Source organism: Macaca thibetana, chromosome 11 (genome assembly GCF_024542745.1).
Source record: "Macaca thibetana thibetana isolate TM-01 chromosome 11, ASM2454274v1, whole genome shotgun sequence".
NCBI lineage: Eukaryota > Metazoa > Chordata > Mammalia > Primates > Cercopithecidae > Macaca > Macaca thibetana.
This window is the reverse complement of record NC_065588.1, coordinates 50,583,499-50,602,092: the sequence shown is the minus strand read 5'-3', so window position 1 is coordinate 50,602,092 and position 18,594 is coordinate 50,583,499. Positions and strand designations below refer to the sequence as shown.

Sequence of the window (18,594 nt, the reverse complement as noted above, 5' to 3'; positions counted from 1 at the left end):
TCCCTGAGGGCCAAACCTGCTGAATAATGTCTGAAAGAGAAAAATAATCTCAACAAAAAGCATTAAAGCTAATACTGGCCAAAGCACAAGTTATTTCATTCTATAGAGAGAGAATGGCGCTAAGATGAAAAGGAAGTAGTTCTTCTCAATTTGATTTCTCTTTTTTTGAGATGGAGTCTGTTTTGCCTGGCGTGTAGTGACGCGAACTTGGCTCACTGCAACCTCCGCCTCCCGGGTTCAAGCGATTCTCCTGCCTCAGCCTTCCAAGTAGCTGGGATTACAGGCACCTACCACCATGCCTGGCTAATTTTTGTGTTTTTGGTAGCGATGGGGTTTCGCCATGTTGGTCAGGCTGGTCTTGAACTCGTGACCTCAAGCAATCCGCCTGCCTTGGCCTCCCAAAGTGCTGGGATTACAGGCGTGAGCCACTGCACCCAGCCCTAATTTGATTTCTTAAAGACAGGGTGATTTATGGTGTGGCCCTCACTACCTCTCTGTTTCCAAGTATTCTGGATTTGTGATACATAGAGGGTTTATGTTACAGTGCCACTAAAGAAACATGTTACCTTAAAAGTTATATAATCAAGACCGGGCGTGGTGGCTCACGCCTGTAATCCCAGCACTTTGGGAGGCCGAGACGGGCAGATCACAAGGTCAGGAGATTGAGACCATCCTGGCTAACATGGTGAAATCCCGTCTCTACTAAAAATACAAAAAAAAGTAGCCGGGCTTGGTGGTGGGCATCTGTAGTCCTAGCTACTCGGAAGGCTGAGGCAGGAGAATGGTGTGAACCCGGGAGGCGGAGCTTACAGTGAGCCAAGATTGCACTACTGCGCTCTAGCCTGGGCAACAGAGCGAGAGACTGTCCCCCCGCCCCAAAAAAAGTTATATAATCAAAAGGCTTAATATTTTATCTGATGAGAGTACTGCTGGTAAATTACCCAGAAACCTGTATTGGAAGATTTGCCATATTCAGAAGTAAGGAGCTATATGGACTGCTTGTTTTGTTTTGTTTTTTGAGACAGAGTCTTGCCTTATCACCCAGGCTGGAGTGCAGTGGTACCATCTCGTCTCACTGCAACCTTCGCCTCCCAGGTTCAGGCAGTTCTCATCCCCCAACCACCTAAGTAGCTGGGATTATAGGCATGTGCCACCACACCTGGGTAATGTTTATATTTTTAGTAGAGACGGAGTTTCATCATGTTGGCCAGGCTCGTCTTGAACTCCTAAGCTCAAGCAATCCACCTGCCTCAGCTTCCCAAAGTGCTGGGATTACAGGTGTAAGCCACCACGCCCAGGCTGGACTGCTTTTTAAAAATTTTATTTTAGGCAGTGTCTTGCCCTGTCACCCCGGCTGGAGTGCAGTGGTGTGATCACAGCTCACTGCAGCCTTGACCTCCTGGGCTCAAGTTATCTTCCTACCTAGGTCTCCTGAGTAGCTGGGACTACAGGTGCATGCCAACATGGCCTGCTAATTTTTAAAATTTTTTTTGAAGAGACCAGGTTTCCTATGTTGCCCTGGGTTCAAGTGCTTCTCTCACCTCGGCCTCCCAAAGTGCTGGGATTATAGGTATGAGGCACTGCGCCTGGGCTGGACTGCTTTTTCCTCCTCAGCCATATGTGGTTACTTACGATTTACATTAACATTAATTAGCTTTTTCCACCGTAGTCCATATTTGAGTATCTGCTCCAATAAGGTGGTAATTTTTCTTGTCCACATCTCAGGATAATTTTATTTTGTTTTTTATTATTTATTTATTTTGAGACAGGGTCTCGCTCTGTTGCCCAGGCTGGAGTTCAGTGGTTCAATCTCAGCTCACTGCAACCTCCACCTCCCAAGCCCAAGGGATCCTCCCACCTCAGCCTCCCAAGTAGCTGGGACCACAAGTGTGCACCACCATGCCTAGCTAATTTTTGTATTTTTTGGTAGAGATGGGTTTTGCCATGTTGCCCAGGCTGGTTTCGAACTCCTGGGCTCAAGCGATCCACCTGCCTCAGCCTCCCAAAGTGCTAGGATTACAGGCGTGAGCTACTGTGCCTGGGCTTCTCAGGATAATTTTAATTTTTTAAAAACTGATTCGGAATCATGTTTAAGGAACCATGTGGCTAGATTTTTTTGTTATACTTGGTAGTAGAGGTTGTGTAACTGAGATAATTGAAATTTGTAGCTAAATTTTTATTTGCTTGTTGTTCCAATCCACAGTTCTGACCAGAGGGGTAATAAATATTTAAACAGACACAAAGTGAGGAGGGTTAAGACCTCTTCACTTAGATGATCTGGAAACTGGATTGACCAACCTGTGTATAATTGACTTATGCATAATTAATAGAGCTGAATGTAGGTTTGATTGGGTTCACTCACATGCTTGTATTCACAAATAAAAATTTTGGAAGCAGATTAATATTATTTATCATTCAGCTTTTTAACCTAAGCCTACCATGGTTTACATCTAAATTCTAGCTACAGACATCTGTTTCTGTATATTAGGTATTAATCCATTTACTTAAATTTCTTCTTGAAAATATTGAAAGGGTCCTTTTCACCTTGAAACCAAGGTGAGGAGGAAATCAAGTCAATTAAATCCATATAATGACATAAACTTACGTCTGGACAGATTCTTTCACTCTTCCTCTCCTTTTAAATCTCATATTATTTCTCTCCAGGAAAGACACAGATGAAGCTGACCTGGTTCTTGCAAAAGAAGCTAACGTGAAATGTCCACAAATTGTGATAGCATTTTATGAAGAGAGACTGACATGGCATGCATATCCTGAGGATGCGGAAAACAAAGAGAAAGAAACAGCAAAAAGCTAAAGGAGGGGATGGTCTCTGTCATTTCTCTTTGTACATAATACATTCACCTCCCTGCCTCCTCTCCCTTCTACCCACCCCTTTCTATCCTAAACACATCCATAAAAAATGTGCTTATCACTGTGCTCCACAGGAGAAATGTTGGTATTGGTTCTCTTGTAACATAACTGATGGTCTGATTAATGATGAGTGTCTCTCTGTGAAGACCAGGCATTTACATACTGAGTGTAATACCCACAATTTTTTTTTCCTTTGCCCTGATCTCTTCCTTCTGTTCCCCTGTGACCTCAAGATGAGTTTTAACTTTTTAATCACCTTAGAGTCTTGATTTTTAGATTGGGGGATTTTGTCACAATGATGTTGAATTTTGGTTTCTTGCTTTGGTTCTTAGAACATGTTGCTGACTAGCTGGCCTTTGTTCTGACATGTTGAGATGGAAAGGATGTTGCCCGTCTGTTAAAAAGCCAATAGCAACTGCCTACCTGTTGGGGCTTTCCCAACCTTGTTCAGCTCTACCCAGGAGAATACAGGGTTTCTGGTGTGGTCTTCTGGGCCACCCTCTGTTGTTCATCCTCACTTATCCTCCCAGAATTACTCCATCCTTTGGAAGATTTGAAATTTTACACTGAAATTTGTCAAGACACTCTTTTTAGCCCCAGGACTTTTGGTCTTGCTTTTAGCACTCTCCACTTCTGCTTCTGTAAAGTGATATCAATTTGTGATAAAATGACAAGATTATTAACTGTGGAGATTTTTAGCTATAGTACATGAGGATGATGGGGTAGGGTACAATTGTCTTTATTATCACATATGGTATGTATGTATGATTTCTTTCCATTCCTCATATTTAGACTGTATATTTATGTAGGTGTGAGTGTTTGCCTGGTGCTTGCTTGTGCCAAGGTGCTAGGCACCCTCCAAGCCTGCCAACTTTTGTGGCCTCCCAAAGCATTCCTGTTACCAAAGAGGCTTCAAACCTGACCCTCACTTCTCAGTGGACCCGAGTTTCCTTTCCATGCCATTATTTTCAGTGGGGAAGTTTTAGAGGTGAGCTGTTGGCCACAATATCAATTTTAAGTATTCATAGCAGTTAAAAGTCTCTTGCATTCTTGGCTCCTGGATTTACCACCAAGAGTCCCCAAAATATTAATGCTCTTCCCTTTTTCTACCCTCAAACTTATAGTTGTATCTTATTTTTTAAAATGAATTTTCATGGCCCGGCACAGTGGCTACCACCTGTAATCCCAGCACTTTGGGAGGCTGAGGCAGGAGAATTGCTTGAAGCCAGAAGTTTGAGACCAGCCTGGGTAATGTAGTGAGACCCCTGTCTCTAAAAAATATAAATAAATAAAAATAAAGGCATGTTCCTAAAAGACTATCACCTTGGAAAGTGACAGGCCCTGGCATTATTAGCATGTTGACACAACCTTTTCTCCTTACTCAGCAAAATATTTCCTTTTGGTTTCTTCCTGTGTTGCTATTATATTGAGAAATTTGTCTGATCATATCCTTCTGCCTTTGTCCCCCAAGAAATGTCCTACTTCATCCTTTTCTTTTTGTGGTTGAGGAGGGCTAGAGAATCACAATTAGAAGTAAGGAAATAGCAGGGTTTTGAGGACCCTTGCCCCAGCCCCAAAGCTGAGGAAATAAGAATAAATGCTTAATATAGCCTTAATTCTAGAGTGCACCAGCCATGAGGCTGCTTTTCTTGTTGCTTTTGATTTTTAAAACATACAGCTGTCTGGCCAGGAGCATCCACCATTTCTAGATTATTCAGAGTAATGAGGGGAATGGATGGATTGCTCCAGTCCACAGATGAGCCACATAATATGCAAATCATATACCCATTCATAGCATTTGTTAACATTGCTTCCCTGCTCAGCTGCTGATTGAATTCTGTGTGCTTATATAAATTATGTCAAAAATTATACTGCATAATTGAGGTGACAGCTGTTGCTGCAGTGACATGACAGACTGGAACAATGAAGCTTTTGGTTTAAGTCAGCTAGGAAAATCCTTCTGAATGGTAATGTGATTGAGCAAGAGCTCATAAACCATACCTCAAGTGGGTGGGAGTTTTATCTGTATATTCCTTCTCTCTCTGAAGGAATTAAAGGCCTAGATCAAGTGCTGGATAATTGTCAATTGCTTGTACTTAATCTGATCGGTTTCTAAAAGAAGGAAAGGATGGTCAGGAAACAGATTTATCATAAATGTAGCCAAGGATATCAATTAGGGTAGACAAGAATAGGACAAAAATAGGCCAGAGCTCCTGAGGAGGTGATTTGGGTCTCGATTTGCAGAAAATGACAGCCTATCCACGTGGCCCAGTGTATGCCTCCCAGTAGCAGTGGGCATGTAAACTGCAGTGACCAGATTTTTTAAACTAAAAATCTCTAGTATATGGACAAAGAACATGACAATATTTGGTACTGAGATTGGTTCTGAGAAACGGGGCACATGGCTGCTGTGGTTACAGGTAATATTTAAGACATTCATAACAATCTGATATTCTTTTTACCGAAATAACCCCAGTATCATCTACTACTTATCATCTCTTTAATAGACTTTTGTCTTTCTTGTTTTTGGTTTATTGTACTGAGTGCCGCCAAAACAACTTTTGTTCTCTTCCTGCCTACCTGCAGCTGGTTCTATAGGAATATAGGGAGCTAGAAGCCAATACTGATTTCAGCCCTTAGCACAAAGGAAATCAGATGCCTGCTTCCAGCATTTGTTAGTGTTGAGTAGATGTTCTTGCCCTAGAAGAATTAACAGCCTCAAACAGAAACCTGTTTCATGGAGCTTTCCCCCCTCAGAAGAGTTAATAGTTAAGTGCTAAGCACTCTTAAACTCCTAGGTCTCAAATGCTAAAAGTATATTTTTCCTGTGTTTTAGTCCTCTTTCAAGAAATCTTTCTAATCCTTTCAATATTCAGCATTAAAAGATCTTCCTTTCTTCAGAGTTATAGCACAGCTTTGTCCAGTAGAGTCTACCAAGGACAGCTTAGCAGCTCTTTGATCGCTGGGCTAGGCAGATGGCCTTCAAGTTAAGATCAAATGCCGGAAAATCAGCCTACATGGGAGCACCCATTTTAAACCTGGAGAGAACCATGGTGGTTTCTTCTTCAAATAACAATCTGTTTTTTTTCTTCCCCCAGTACTAAAATTTTATTGTCTTTCAGACAACATAATGTTTATTTAAAATTGGAACATACTATCTTCATGCTTTCTTTTTCTTTTTTCTTTTTTTTTTTTTTGAGACAGAGTCTCGCTCTGTTGCCCAGGCTGGAGTGCAGTGGCCGGATCTCAGCTCACTGCAAGCTCCGCCTCCTGGGTTTACGCCATTCTCCTGCCTCAGCCTCCCGAGTAGCTGGGACTACAGGCGCCCGCCACCTCACCCGGCTAGTTTTTTTGTGTGTTTTTTAGTAGAGACGGGGTTTCACCGTGTTAGCCAGGATGGTCTCTATCTCCTGACCTCATGATCTGCCCGTCTCGGCCTCCCAAAGTGCTGGGATTACAGGCTTGAGCCACCGCGCCCGGCCTATCTTCATGCTTTCTAAGCTAAATCTTAATTTAGATTTCACTCCTCAGTAGATCTCAGAGGAGAAGCTATATAGGATCCAGATTCAAATTTAACAGTGTCTTCTACTTTAGTTATGTTTTCTATCAACTCCTGCTGCTGCTTCAAATAAGGATATTTCTCAGGAGACTCTTCTACTTGTCCACTGACTGTATTTTTTCCTTTTTGATCTGTAGCCCCGGTTAAATGGCTGACGTCCTTCTGTGGATGATTCTTGGAGGTAGTCTCAGAATTTCAAGGTGATTGTCTATCTTCCTATTGTCTTTATCCTAATGCATTCACCTCATTTATTTATTTATTTATTTTTAGATGGAGTCTTGCTCTGTCACCAGGCTGGAGTGCGGTGGCACAATCTTGGCTTACTGCACCCTCCATCTCCTGGGTTCAAGTGATTCTCCTGCCTCCGACTCCCTAGTAGCTGGGACTACAGGTATGCGCCACCATGCCCAGCTAATTTTTGTATTTTTGGTAGAGGTGGGGTTTTACCATGTTTGCCAGGATGGTCTCGATCTCCTGACCTCATGATCCACCCACCTTGGCCTCCCAAAGTGCTGGGATTACAGGCATGAGCCACTGTGCCTGGCCACCTGTATTAATTTTTGTGCCCAAAAATAAAATTGTCATTATTTGTTTGCTCTCATGGGGCACTTTCAGTAATATATATTTTTTTAAATTCTAGTTGCCCGCTTTGTTGATCCTTCCTTTGTAATACCAGACTTTGCTAAAGACTTGAGGGGTGGTTTCAGAATAGGGTCAGGTGATGGGAAGGCAGGATGAGAAAAGCCCTGGACTTGCATGTTTGAGAAGGCTTCCAACCACATCTTCACTCACACTCTAGGTCGGAATTCCTGTCCCCAAAACAAGCTTCTGTTTTTTTGTTCACAATGCTATATTTGCTTCTAAATTTTTCTTGAATTGCTGAGAAGCAGTCATTAGCTTTGTTAAGTTTGGTTTGGGGACATCGTTGGTATCAAAATCGAAGTCTTCATTTGATGTAGGCTGTGAATCATCAATAACTGGTTACTGGAAAGCTTGACTACCATCCACTGGGTTGCTATTTTGAGAAGGATTTTTGGGTATCTTTTCTTCTTTATAATCTGCAATTAGTTGATGATTGCTTTCTAGTTTATCAACTGCATTTATATTTGCTTTTCTGTTTGCTAAAAATCCATTATTTGCTGGCACCCCCCCACCCCACTCACAGCAAGTACAAGTGGTCTGAGGTTATCCTTGTTTTTCTTCACGGTTTGCCATGTGTGAAAGCAGTTTTCCTGCTATTGATATATTCTCATTATAGACAGAATAGTGGAGAACAGTGTTGCCATGGACAACAATCCAGTTTTGGTCTGCCTTGGGGAGCATTTGGACTTGTGGTGCTTCTAACACTTAAAAGTCTAGATGGTTCTTGACTGTCCCCCAGCCATACTGCATACTACTTTGTGCATTCTACTTTGTGCATTCTACTTTGTGTCATTAATGAAGGATTGGTCATGTCTCTGTAACTTAGGCATTTATTATTCTTAACTCTTCGTTCCTGTTCTGTAGCCACCCTGCATATGTCCAGGCCAAGCCACAGGGCATTGGGGAAGGTTTTTGGGATTTTCATATTGAGATTTTATTGAATCTGTAGTTTACCCCAGCTTTCCTAAGATACAGTGAGGGGTTGGAGGGATCTGTGTTTGGCCTGGGGAGCAGTTGTCTGTACCTTAAGGTTATATTTTGAGGGCATAAAATACTATTTTGCAATGTCATGAGAACCCCATTAGATCTGAAATGTGGAAATGGTTTCTCACAATTTAAAGGAAAAACTCACTTTGCACCCATGATCCCATCCTTTTGGTTGAGATTTTAGAATAAAAATTATAGTGTTGAGATCCGTACTTTTGTAATCAGACCACCAAGCATGCCTGTGGCAAGGCAGAGAGGAAAGGTCTAGAGCTAGTATATTGCAGTTTCATGCTACCTTTACCTACTAATCATAAAAATTATGTTTTCAAAAGTAGATAATACTAGCCTTACACCCAAAAACATGTTCTGAATTAGATGCCCCTCTCACCCAATTTTTATTAAGCTTTCTAAATTCCAGCCACATTGCTGTACATCAACATTGGTTTCATTCAACAGACTTTTTTTGGCCTGAAGATACAAAGTTCAGAAAGAGGCCATCCCTGCCCTCAAATAACTTTCATAGTGGTGTGTGATGAACTGACCATTAATAGTTTAAGTGCTTACAAGCTATGTTTCTGTTAAAAAAAATAGCTTGGTATAATAAATGCTATTTATAAACCAATACACATTTCTGACTTGGGGGCAGAGACAGACTGGCTGATGTTGTATAGTTTGTAGCCCTAGAGTAAGAAGTTGACATTAATGTTGGCTTATATGTGGAAAAGACCTATAACATTGGGTGAACTGAGCCAGCTGGCCATAGAACACAAGAACATATTCCAGGAAATAAATATAGCTGAGGGTTGGAAATGCTGTTATTACCGAGAGAGAAAACAGGTGAGTTGGGATTGAGAACTCCTGATTTTCATCCCTGGTTTAGATTCTTGGCCACAGTAGTGGTAGAGTTAATCTTTGCTTGTGGAAAGCGTTAAGTGTGTTGCAGATTCAGTTGTGTTACATTATTGTGGGTTCTATAACAACATATTCCTCATGGACACTTCACCAGAGTTGCTCACACTTTTTTCAATTTCTCATCCCTTTTGGAGGAATGAACATGAGACTGCCTTTAAGCCTAAAACAGGGACATGCTCTCCAGTGACGAGATTTTCTAAAGAGAAGGCTTGGAGCACATCTGTTAATACCTGAGCATCTACTCTGAGCAGAGCAGTTTTATTCAATACTGAAGAGAGGGTGATTTCTAAGCAAAGAATTGTATCACTTATGTGGAAACCTTTCCCAGAAATACATATACCTTGTATATTAAATCCGAGTCTCAGATTTAATCATCGAAGCCTAGCCGGGTGAAGAAACAGTCTGATCTGGCCGGGTGCAGTGGCTCGCCTGTAATCCCAGCACGTTGGGAGGCTGAGGTGGGCGGATCATGAGGTCAGGAGATTGAGACTATCCTGGCTAACACGGTGAAACCCAGTCTCTACTAAAAATACAAAAAATTAGCTGGGCGTGGTGGCAGGCACCTGTAGTCCCAGCTACTCTGGAGGCTGAGGCAGGAGAATGGTGTGAAGCCAGGAGGTGGAGCTTGCAGTGAGCCGAGATCGCTCCATTGCACTCCAGCCTGGGCGACAGAGCGAGACTCAGTCTCAAAAAAAAAAAAAAGAAAAGAAAAGAGAAACAGTCTGATTGTAAAGATGTTGTTGATTCTGACCCATGGGTGACCACAAGAAAAAGACATTTATTTCTGCCTGGATAATTGAGAGTTGACTAATTTTGGAAGTCAGAATTCCCAGGAATTAGAGTAACTGTTCTGGAAAGTTAAAGTGTGAAGTTTTTTAGATAATTTCATAAAAAAATTCTGGTTTCTTTTTGCTTGTGCTGACTTTCTTGGATTTTAATCTACCTCATCTTGTCTTTTTAGAGTTACTTCAACTTGTCACTTTAACATTGTGCTTGACTTTGGTTGTTTTCTATGATGGAATTTTTCGGATTCATTGACAGCGTGTTCTCTTGCCTTTTCATTCTGATCCTCATTTCGTCTAACATCATCTCATAAGGCTCCTCTGTCAAGAGAAATATTTTAAAATAGTTTAAAGTCTTGTTTTATGGAAAGAAAGTGATTCCTCCAATGCTATTTGTTTCTGAGGTCAGTAAGAGGAATTAAGGCAGTGGGGGAGGGAATGAATCCTGCACTGGAGGCAAAAGCTGACAAGGAAAGAGCCATTAATTAAGACAATTTCAAAGTCAACTGATTGTGATCATTAATGTCACAATAGATCAAAACCTAATTATCACAGCCTAGGTAAGAGCCATCAGTATTAATCGGAAAGTCTAATAGGAAACTATTATCAAGAAATTAGGCCAAATTGAATGCAATGAACTTTTTATCTTGCCATTCTCTATTTTTTTGTGATGTCCCCTGGCATTGGCAGGTGTGACCCTAACAGTCGATTCAAGGCCAAGTGGCCAGTTTGTCAACCTTTTTTAGGGATTTCTTTTTATTTTTAGGAATTCCAAACAGTTAACCTAAACTGTGATTGCCAAAAGATCAATCTTGAACTTTCTTAGCACCTGTACCTGTTTAATGTGATCAGCTATCAGTGAGGAAAAAAACCAAAATCTGTTTAGGTCTTGGAATGGTTCCTGTACGTAGAATATCCATATTGAGCCTTTTTTTTTTTTTTGAGATGGAGTCTTGCTCTTTTGCCCAGGCTGGAGTGCAGTGGCATGAGCTCGGCTCACTGCATCCTCCGCCTCCCGGGTTCAAGCAGTTCTCTGCCTCAGCCTCCCGAGCAGCTGGGATTACACGTGCCTGCCACCACACCTGGCTAATTTTTGTATTTTTAGTAGAGATGGGGTTCACCATCTTGGCCGTGCTGGTCTTGAACTCCTGACCTTGTGATCCACCCACCTCGGCCACTCAAAGTGCTGGGATTACAGGCGTGAGCCACCGCACCCGGCTACAGTATCTTTATTACAGCTCACTGCAGCCTCAATCTTTTGGGCTCAAATGATCCTCCTGCCTCAGTCTCCCAAGTAGCTGGGACTACAGGCACACACCGCGGTGCCTGGCTATTTTATTATTTTAAAAAATTTTTTTGTAGACACAGAGTCTCCCTGTGTTGCCCAGGCTGGTCTCCAACTCCTGGGCTCAAGTGATCCACCCGCCTCAGCCTCCCAAAGTGCTGGGATTACAGGCATGAGCCACTGCACCCGGCTCCTAGTGAACATTTTACTGTGTGTGTTGATAAATCATCTTTTGAGCTTCTGTTGTATGTGGGGACTTGCTACACTGGCTGCTGTGAAGAGGTATGGGAAAAAGGAGAGGCTTTCTGCCTAGAAATTCTTTGAGAACACCTGAAAAGACAGTTGAATCATGTCACAACACTCTTAAGGCTCAAGTCAGTGTTTTCTGGTTTCCAGTAGCTTTAGGACTGGATTCTTTTAAACCAGGGCTGATGGTGAGTTTGGTGTCTTGTCTCATGTCCCCCTCACTCCCCACCTCCTCAGTTTAAGATAAGAGATATAATGATTTCTACCAGAATCCAAAGTAAATCCAAAGGGGGAGAAAAGATACTGTTTTTTCTTCTACCTTTTTTTTTTTTTATTAAAGAGTTACGTCTCTGGCAGGAGGAAAGAATACAAGAGTCTATATGATTAGTTAGAGAGAATATTTTCATCCCCTCTCCCTGAATAGAAAAGCAGGGGTCACCATGTGTATCCTTACCCTTGAGGTGTTTTTGAAGATGCTGCAACTCCTGAAGTAGAGCTGAGGCAGAAAGGTTGGAAAAATGCCGCCCTCTGGGTATTGTGGGAAGGGATGTGACATAGTAAGAGGGTGTTTTGTGGTGTTAGGATTCCCACGCCACCAACCTTGCAGCTTTGTAAGAGCGCTACCAAGACCCACCACTGGGGAAATGGTTCTTATTCATTGTTTCTGTTGGAATGTGGTCTTGCTTTCTGGATTTTAGGAATTCAGGTTACTCAATATAAAACTTTGAGAAATCAGTGTGACTTAGTCCTTCACCTCCTAATATAAAGTGAATATTTCTTTATAAAAGAATTCATGTCCTTAATGTTAAAGATATTTTATTTTCAAAACATCTGTAACATGACTTTCAGAAGCAGTTCATTTTTCCAAGATTCCCCACATTATACTAGATAAATAATAGGCCCTCAGTTAATACTCTTGGGTTATTGAATTAATCTAGTTTGCAGAATGAGGTGTACCTGCCAATTTTCCTCTGCTTCCAAGTGTACTCTGAGAAGTAAAATGCTCTGGGAAATGGAACAAGAATTGAGTGGATGCTGACTCTGTGTGCCCACCTCCTCAACTGATTCATAATGGCTGACCTTGGGCAAGTCACTTCTTTCAATGCCTCAGTTCCCCATCTGTCAAATGGGGGTAATAATACTGACCTACCTCACAGGGGTGGTGTTGTGAGGCATTGTAAATCAAAGTTAATAGAATACTTCAGGGTCCTCTGTGGAGGATGTCTTGAGCCGGAGTTTAAGCCTGACACACAGGCTTTCATCCTCACTGAGCTGTCTCCAAGACTGGAACTACTTAGTGACTCGGCAAATTCTCTGCCCCCCACCCCTCATCAAAGCTGCTAGTTCAGATGTTGACAGTGTTTTCATGAATGTTAGAATCTTATTAGTCCAGACTTTCTTAGGATGTTGTTGGGGAAGGCACTTAGGATTTTCTGTGTTTTGCATTCACAGAGGAAGGCCATTTCAGATTCAAGAGCATTGGATTAGGGAATCGTGAGGCAGAGATGCTACTGCTTATTTCTCTCTGCAGGTTGGGGATTAAAGTTCCATTCCCCATGGGTTTGAAGTAGACTCAGACTGTCTCAGGATCAAAGCAACCCTCAGTGGTTTTGATTTGTGTCATTGCTTACCACTCCCCAAACTGATCCCAGGACAGCTGGGTCACTGTACCCCTTTGTGGTATCTGTACCCGGGCCTCTCCTTTCTCATAGGGACCAGCTGATTCAATAAATATGACCACCTTGTTTCCACCCCCAAAAAAAGCTACATTGGAATTATTTTTCCTAGAAATGTGTGTAACACTCAGAATTGGGCATTGATCCTTAAAGCTTCATCCAATTCACTGTATTCAGCATCTTGTCATCTCTTTCTCAGTGTCTGCAGTCTGAACCTAACCTTGACCTTTTTTCCCTCTGGTTTGAGAAAACTTTGGACACTATTTCTACTTGCCCAGGTGTGGGCTCAAGAGCCTTACTCTGTCCATCTCAGTTTAGGGGTGCAGCCAGCTCCTCTTCCCAATAGGGCTCTTTCTCCTTTTCCTCTCCTTGGCCCTAGATTTGTAATCCATGAAAAAGCACAAGGTCCTGGCTCCTTGCGGTCACATTCTGGTTCTCTGTGTTTTGTGGACTCTGTTCTCACTGTTCACCCAGCACTAGCAGTACCAGACGGTTCTGTGGAGTCCTGGGGAATGGAGAGAGCACAGTCTGATGCCCTGCCAAGGAGCCAGGAATTGACTTGCCCATGGTCCGCTGGCTTTCCCACCACTTCCTACAGGATGGGATCTAAGAGACTCAGGAGCTGGGTTTCTTTCAGCACTCTGTACTGTCCCAAGTAGCAAACAAATCACTTTGTAGCCAGATTTCTGAATGGAAATGAGAAATTGAATTCTCCATGGACTTTTAGGTTTATGGGGGAGTTTTGATTGTGTTTCTTGGTTTTATTTCAGCCAAACATGTCTGCTTTCGATTTTTTTAAAAAAACTGTAAGTGGTCTATATATATGTTCACCTTTTAAATGTAAATGTTTAAAAAGTAAGCATTTATGTGTTTCCATAACTGACATCTGATGCAGACCTCATTCTCTCCCCCTCTTCTACCCTCCTCTTTTCCCTCTTTTCATACTCTTGTATTGGTTCTAATAAATGGTTGCTTTTCAAATATGGATTCTGAGTGGTGGTTTACAGATCTGGGTCTTACACCCCTTGTTTAATTTGGGCCCTGGAGTGTCAGCTCAATTTCTGAAAGAGCAACAAGACTTGGAGAACATGGGCTTCTTTTCTAAGGATTACTGGTCTCTGACTTCCTACAAATAACCACAGGGTGGCGCAAGCCTGAGGAAATAAGATAACGCATATCCTGTTTCCTACTCTTATTTCCTTAACTGGTTCAGTGTGTACCTTTCCTGGTTTCCATGCTCTTGTGTGCTCCTAATGGTTCAGAGAATAAATATTAGCCTTCAGCAACCTGGGGATCCCTAGAAGAGTCATCTCATGGCTATTAGAACTTATGGAATACCACATCAAGCAAATGCAATCTAAATCAGGTTTGAAAATACATGAATCTGTAAACTTTGTATTTTATCTTTCTGATTTGCTTCGCAAATACCAAAGAAACTTCTCTGAGGACCGAAGGCTTGTGGGTCACATGGTGTGAGGTCAGTTGGAAGTTAGGAGGAGGAAAGTATGTAGATAATCAAGAAATTATTGAAAAATATAAGCCTGATGTAGTCCTGAGTTTAATGGAGATAGGCAGAAACTCACAGAAGAGAGAAGTGAGGAAGATGAAGGGGTCCCCCAACCCAGACATCCTCTCACTGACATGTGAGGCCTCTGGAGCTGAGCACTTGTTTCTACCATCTCTTATCTGCAATTCTCCCCTCTTGTTTTCCTTTCTTGCTGAGTTATAGGGTCTCCCCAGTCTAATCTCGTAAAGTCTTATGAAGACATCTGTAGGTTGGCTGGCTTAATGGTCCATGACCTCATAAACATGGGACAGGAGAGCCATTTGGTCCACTTCAGAGCCAGACCCTTCTGGACATTATTTATTTCCTACCACGGAAGCCTGAGACTGCTTGCCCTCTTCCCTTTCGATCTCTTTCTTGCTCTCTAAACATCATGTCACTTTGTCTCTGTCTCAGGCCCACTGGAAAGCACAACTCCATGGTTTTGACACCCACATTCCTATTCCTAAACAACTATGTCTTGGTTTTTGTTTCCCTTCAGTGAGGGACTGTGCCGGCATGGCACTCATTCAGATGGGCTCATCATTGCTCATAGCTCTCCTCCCAGGAATCTTGCCTCAGTGTCCTGGAGAAGTCAGGAACTGGGCAATTTTGCCCCTCCTTTTGTCTTCGTTAAAGAGCTTCAGAGCTTGTGAAATCAGTACCGCACTGGCAGCCTGGGGAAAATGGAGGATCACTGTGTGGGAATTCCCTTCACAGGATCACTGAGCACACAGTTCTATGGTTTTTGTTTGTTTGTTTTAAAACGGAGTCTCACTCTGTTGCCCAGGCTGGAGTGCAGTGGCGTAATCTTGGCTCACTGCAACCTCCACCTCCCAGGTTCAAGCTATTCTCCTGCCTCAACCTCCTGAGACTGGGACTACAGGCGCCCACCACCACGCCTGGCTAATTTTTCTTTTGCTTTGTTTTGTTCGAGATGGAGTCTTGCTCTTGTTGCCTAGGCTGGAGTGCAATGGCACGATTTCGACTCACTGCAACCTCTGCCTCCTGGGTTCAAGCGATTCTCCTGCCTCAGCCTCCTGAGTAGCTAGGATTACAGGTGTGAGCCACTGCACCCAGCCTAATTTTTTTTTTTTTTTTTTTTTGTAGTAGAGATGGGGTTTCCCCATGTTGACAAGGCTGGTCTCAAACTCCTGACCTTAAGTGATCTGCCCGCCTCGGCCTCCCAAAGTGTTGGGATTACAGGTGTGAGCCATAGCGCCTGACCTGAACACACAGTTCTAAACCGCTCTGTTAGAGTCAGCAGCCCTCAGCCTCTGCTCTTTGGAAGTAAGTGTGAGCTGGGGGTGAGAGCCCCAGTACTGAGGGCTGCTGAACATGAGTGTGTGCAGAGGAGAGCCCATTATATCCTGTGGACACACCAAGGTGCTCTCCAAGCCTTGAGAGTGACTTGTGCGTCTGTGTTGGGGAACAGGAAGACAAGGTGAAAGCTGGAGGCCAACTGGTGTGTGTGGGCATGCCACACAGGCCTTGCGGGGGTTCTGCTGTTCAGGCTGAGATGCAGTAGCCCGTGTGAGAATACCCCAAGAACTCACCTGCTTAAAGTTACAAGAAGATGAAGACAGATGAAGGGAAGGGTCTGATTCTCAGCTCTTTGTCTCCTTGGCCTTGTTTCCTCTTCCCTGTTGCTCTCCTGCTTTCCCCTCCACCTCTGCAGCTGTAACATCTTGCTTTCCAGGTGCTGACTCCCTCCTTTCTCTTAGCTTCTGCCTTTATTTGTGAGGCTGTATTTTTTATGGTTCCCCTCTTTGTCTACTGTATCGTGTGTATTTTTCTCTTTGTCTTCTTTTCTTCCTTTTCTAGTCTCTCCAGCCCATGTTCTCAACATCCTTTTTAAATTCCATAAGCAACCTCAATTTGGACATTTAATTTAACCCCATCAAATTATTATCTTTCGTATAACAATCTGGGACTCTTTGTGAGCTCTTACTGCCCCATGCTGCCTCTGGAAACAGGTGCTTCTGTTTATGTGTAGAATGTGATGCCCCCTCCCACACTGGGAGAGGTGATGCTGGCTCAATAGCCTCATGCCTCCTCTCAGCAAAGCCTTGTTTAATCATTTGGTTATGAGCCAAGAAGGGAGGAAGAGACGCTGAGAATTGAGCTTGCTGATATATTTGGGGGCTGCTGAGATGAAAAGGTTTAGGGTTATTATTGTACCCTTTCCTGTTCATTCCTCTTTCTGCTGCTGCTGTCTTCTGGAGAAGGAAGCTGGTGGGAAGCTGAGGTATTGACCACAGCTGCTGCAGCTTATGAAATTCTTACAAAATTAGCTACTAGGGAGGCTGAGGCAGGAGAATCGCTTGAACCCGGGAGGCAGAGATTGCTGTGAGCCGAGATCGCACCACTGCACTCCAGCCTCGGCAAGAAGAGCGAAACTCTGCCTCAAAAAAAAAAAAGAAAAGAAAAAATTAGAAATTCTGCTTCTACATGTGCAGCAAGGGTAAGGGTAGGGATAGGGGGTGGAGATGGGGATGAGGTAGGAGGGCAGGTAAACTAGGGCCCTTGCCTTTGCTATGTAGGAAGGAATGGGATGGGCCATGCAGCACTTACTTCTGCAGCCTGTTTCCCCTTTGCTTCTCCCCACTCCACTCCACACTATAATCCTTTGCTTCTGTACATTTCAGCTATTCCTAGTAGAAGCCAGGACAGCCCAGCTCCTAGACGCCTGGGCCTGTCCTCTGTCACATACCCCCTTGCTCTAGTTCCTGCCTTACCCTTCTAGTCCTATTTGCGCATGGAGCTGGGAGATAGGATGGGGCTGCCACAGTGCTCCCAGGAGAGAGCAGGGCTGGGGCTCCCTGCTGCTCAAGGGTGTGTTGCAGCCACGTCTTGCTTTTGGAGCAGGTCACAGGATGCTTCCTCCCTCTGTGTTTTTTCTGCCCTTCCAATTTCCCTCTCCCTGACCTTTTCACTGTTCATTGTCCTTTCTAGTTACTGTATTTTCCTTTTTATCATCTTCTCAGTTCTTTCCATTTTCCTCTCCCGTTTTTTGTTGTTTTATTTTTTTGATACGGAGTCTTGCTCTTGTTGCCCAGACTGGAGTGCAATGGTACGATATCGGCTCACTGCAACTTCCGCCTCCTGGATTCAAGTGATTTTCCTACCTCAGCCTCCTGAGTAGCTGGGATTACAAGTGTCCACCACTACGCCTGACTAGTTTTTGTATTTTTAGTAGAGATGGGGTTTCGCCATGTTTGCCAGACTGTTCTCAAACTCCTGACTTCTGGTGATCTGCCCACCTCGGACTCCCAAAGTGCTGGGATTACAGGTGTGAGCCACTGCGTCTGGCCCCTGTTTCTTTATTTTCATGTGTCAGAGAGTACAGAGCTAATAAGGGGGAGTGAGTGAAAGGTTTAAAAGATGGGCCGGGCGTGGTGGCTCAAGCCTGTTAATGCCAGCACTTTGGGAGGCCGAGACGGGCGGATTACAAGGTCAGGAGATCGAGACCATCCTGGCTAACACGGTGAAACCCTGTCTCTACTAAAAAAAGTACAAAAAAACTAGCCGGGCGTGGTGGTGGGCGCCTGTAGTCCCAGCTACTCGGGAGGCTGAGGCAGGAGAATGGCGTAAACCCGGGAGGCGGAGCTTGCAGTGAGCTGAGATCCGGCCACTGCACTCCAGCCTGGGCGACAGAGCGAGACTCCGTCTCAAAAACAAAAACAAACAAACAAAAAAAGAAAGGTTTAAGATGGAAAGAAAAGTATAGATGGTTTTTCCTCATTTCCTTTGGAAATGTGGGGGAGCAGGGAGACTACCATCTTTCTCTTCCTGAGAACTGGAGCATCTCTCCATCCCCAGCACTCTTGAGTCTCTCAGCAATGATGTTTAAAACAGGGATTCATTATCTTGAAAAATAGTTCCAATTCTAATTTTTTTTGTGTGACTGTGATTACATATTTGTGAGAGAGAACACAGTCAGTTATCTGTGTGGCATATTTCTGTTAAAAACTTAAAGATGATCACTTTCGAGAATTTTATAACCCTCCTTGACATGATTGGAGCCATCTGGTTGTTGCAAGAAGACTGGAAACTACTGATCTCCAGTGTCCTACTAAACCAGTTGGGTC

The 18,594-nt window shown here is 43.4% G+C and overlaps 2 protein-coding genes across 3 annotated transcripts in view; one reads left to right on the top strand and one right to left on the bottom strand.

Moving 5' to 3' along the window:
- The window catches only part of CBX5 (chromobox 5), a 132,073-nt gene extending 118,132 nt beyond the window's left edge, over nucleotides 1–13,941 (top strand). For both annotated transcript variants that reach the window (XM_050749071.1, XM_050749070.1), the window contains one exon: nucleotides 2,665–13,941. In XM_050749071.1, the coding sequence (XP_050605028.1) occupies nucleotides 2,665–2,815 (151 nt within the window). In that variant the 3' untranslated portion in view covers nucleotides 2,816–13,941. The remainder of the gene's footprint in view (nucleotides 1–2,664) is intronic.
- Nucleotides 1–18,594, bottom strand: part of HNRNPA1 (heterogeneous nuclear ribonucleoprotein A1) — a 414,942-nt gene that overhangs the window by 43,891 nt on the left and 352,457 nt on the right. The window lies entirely within an intron of this gene.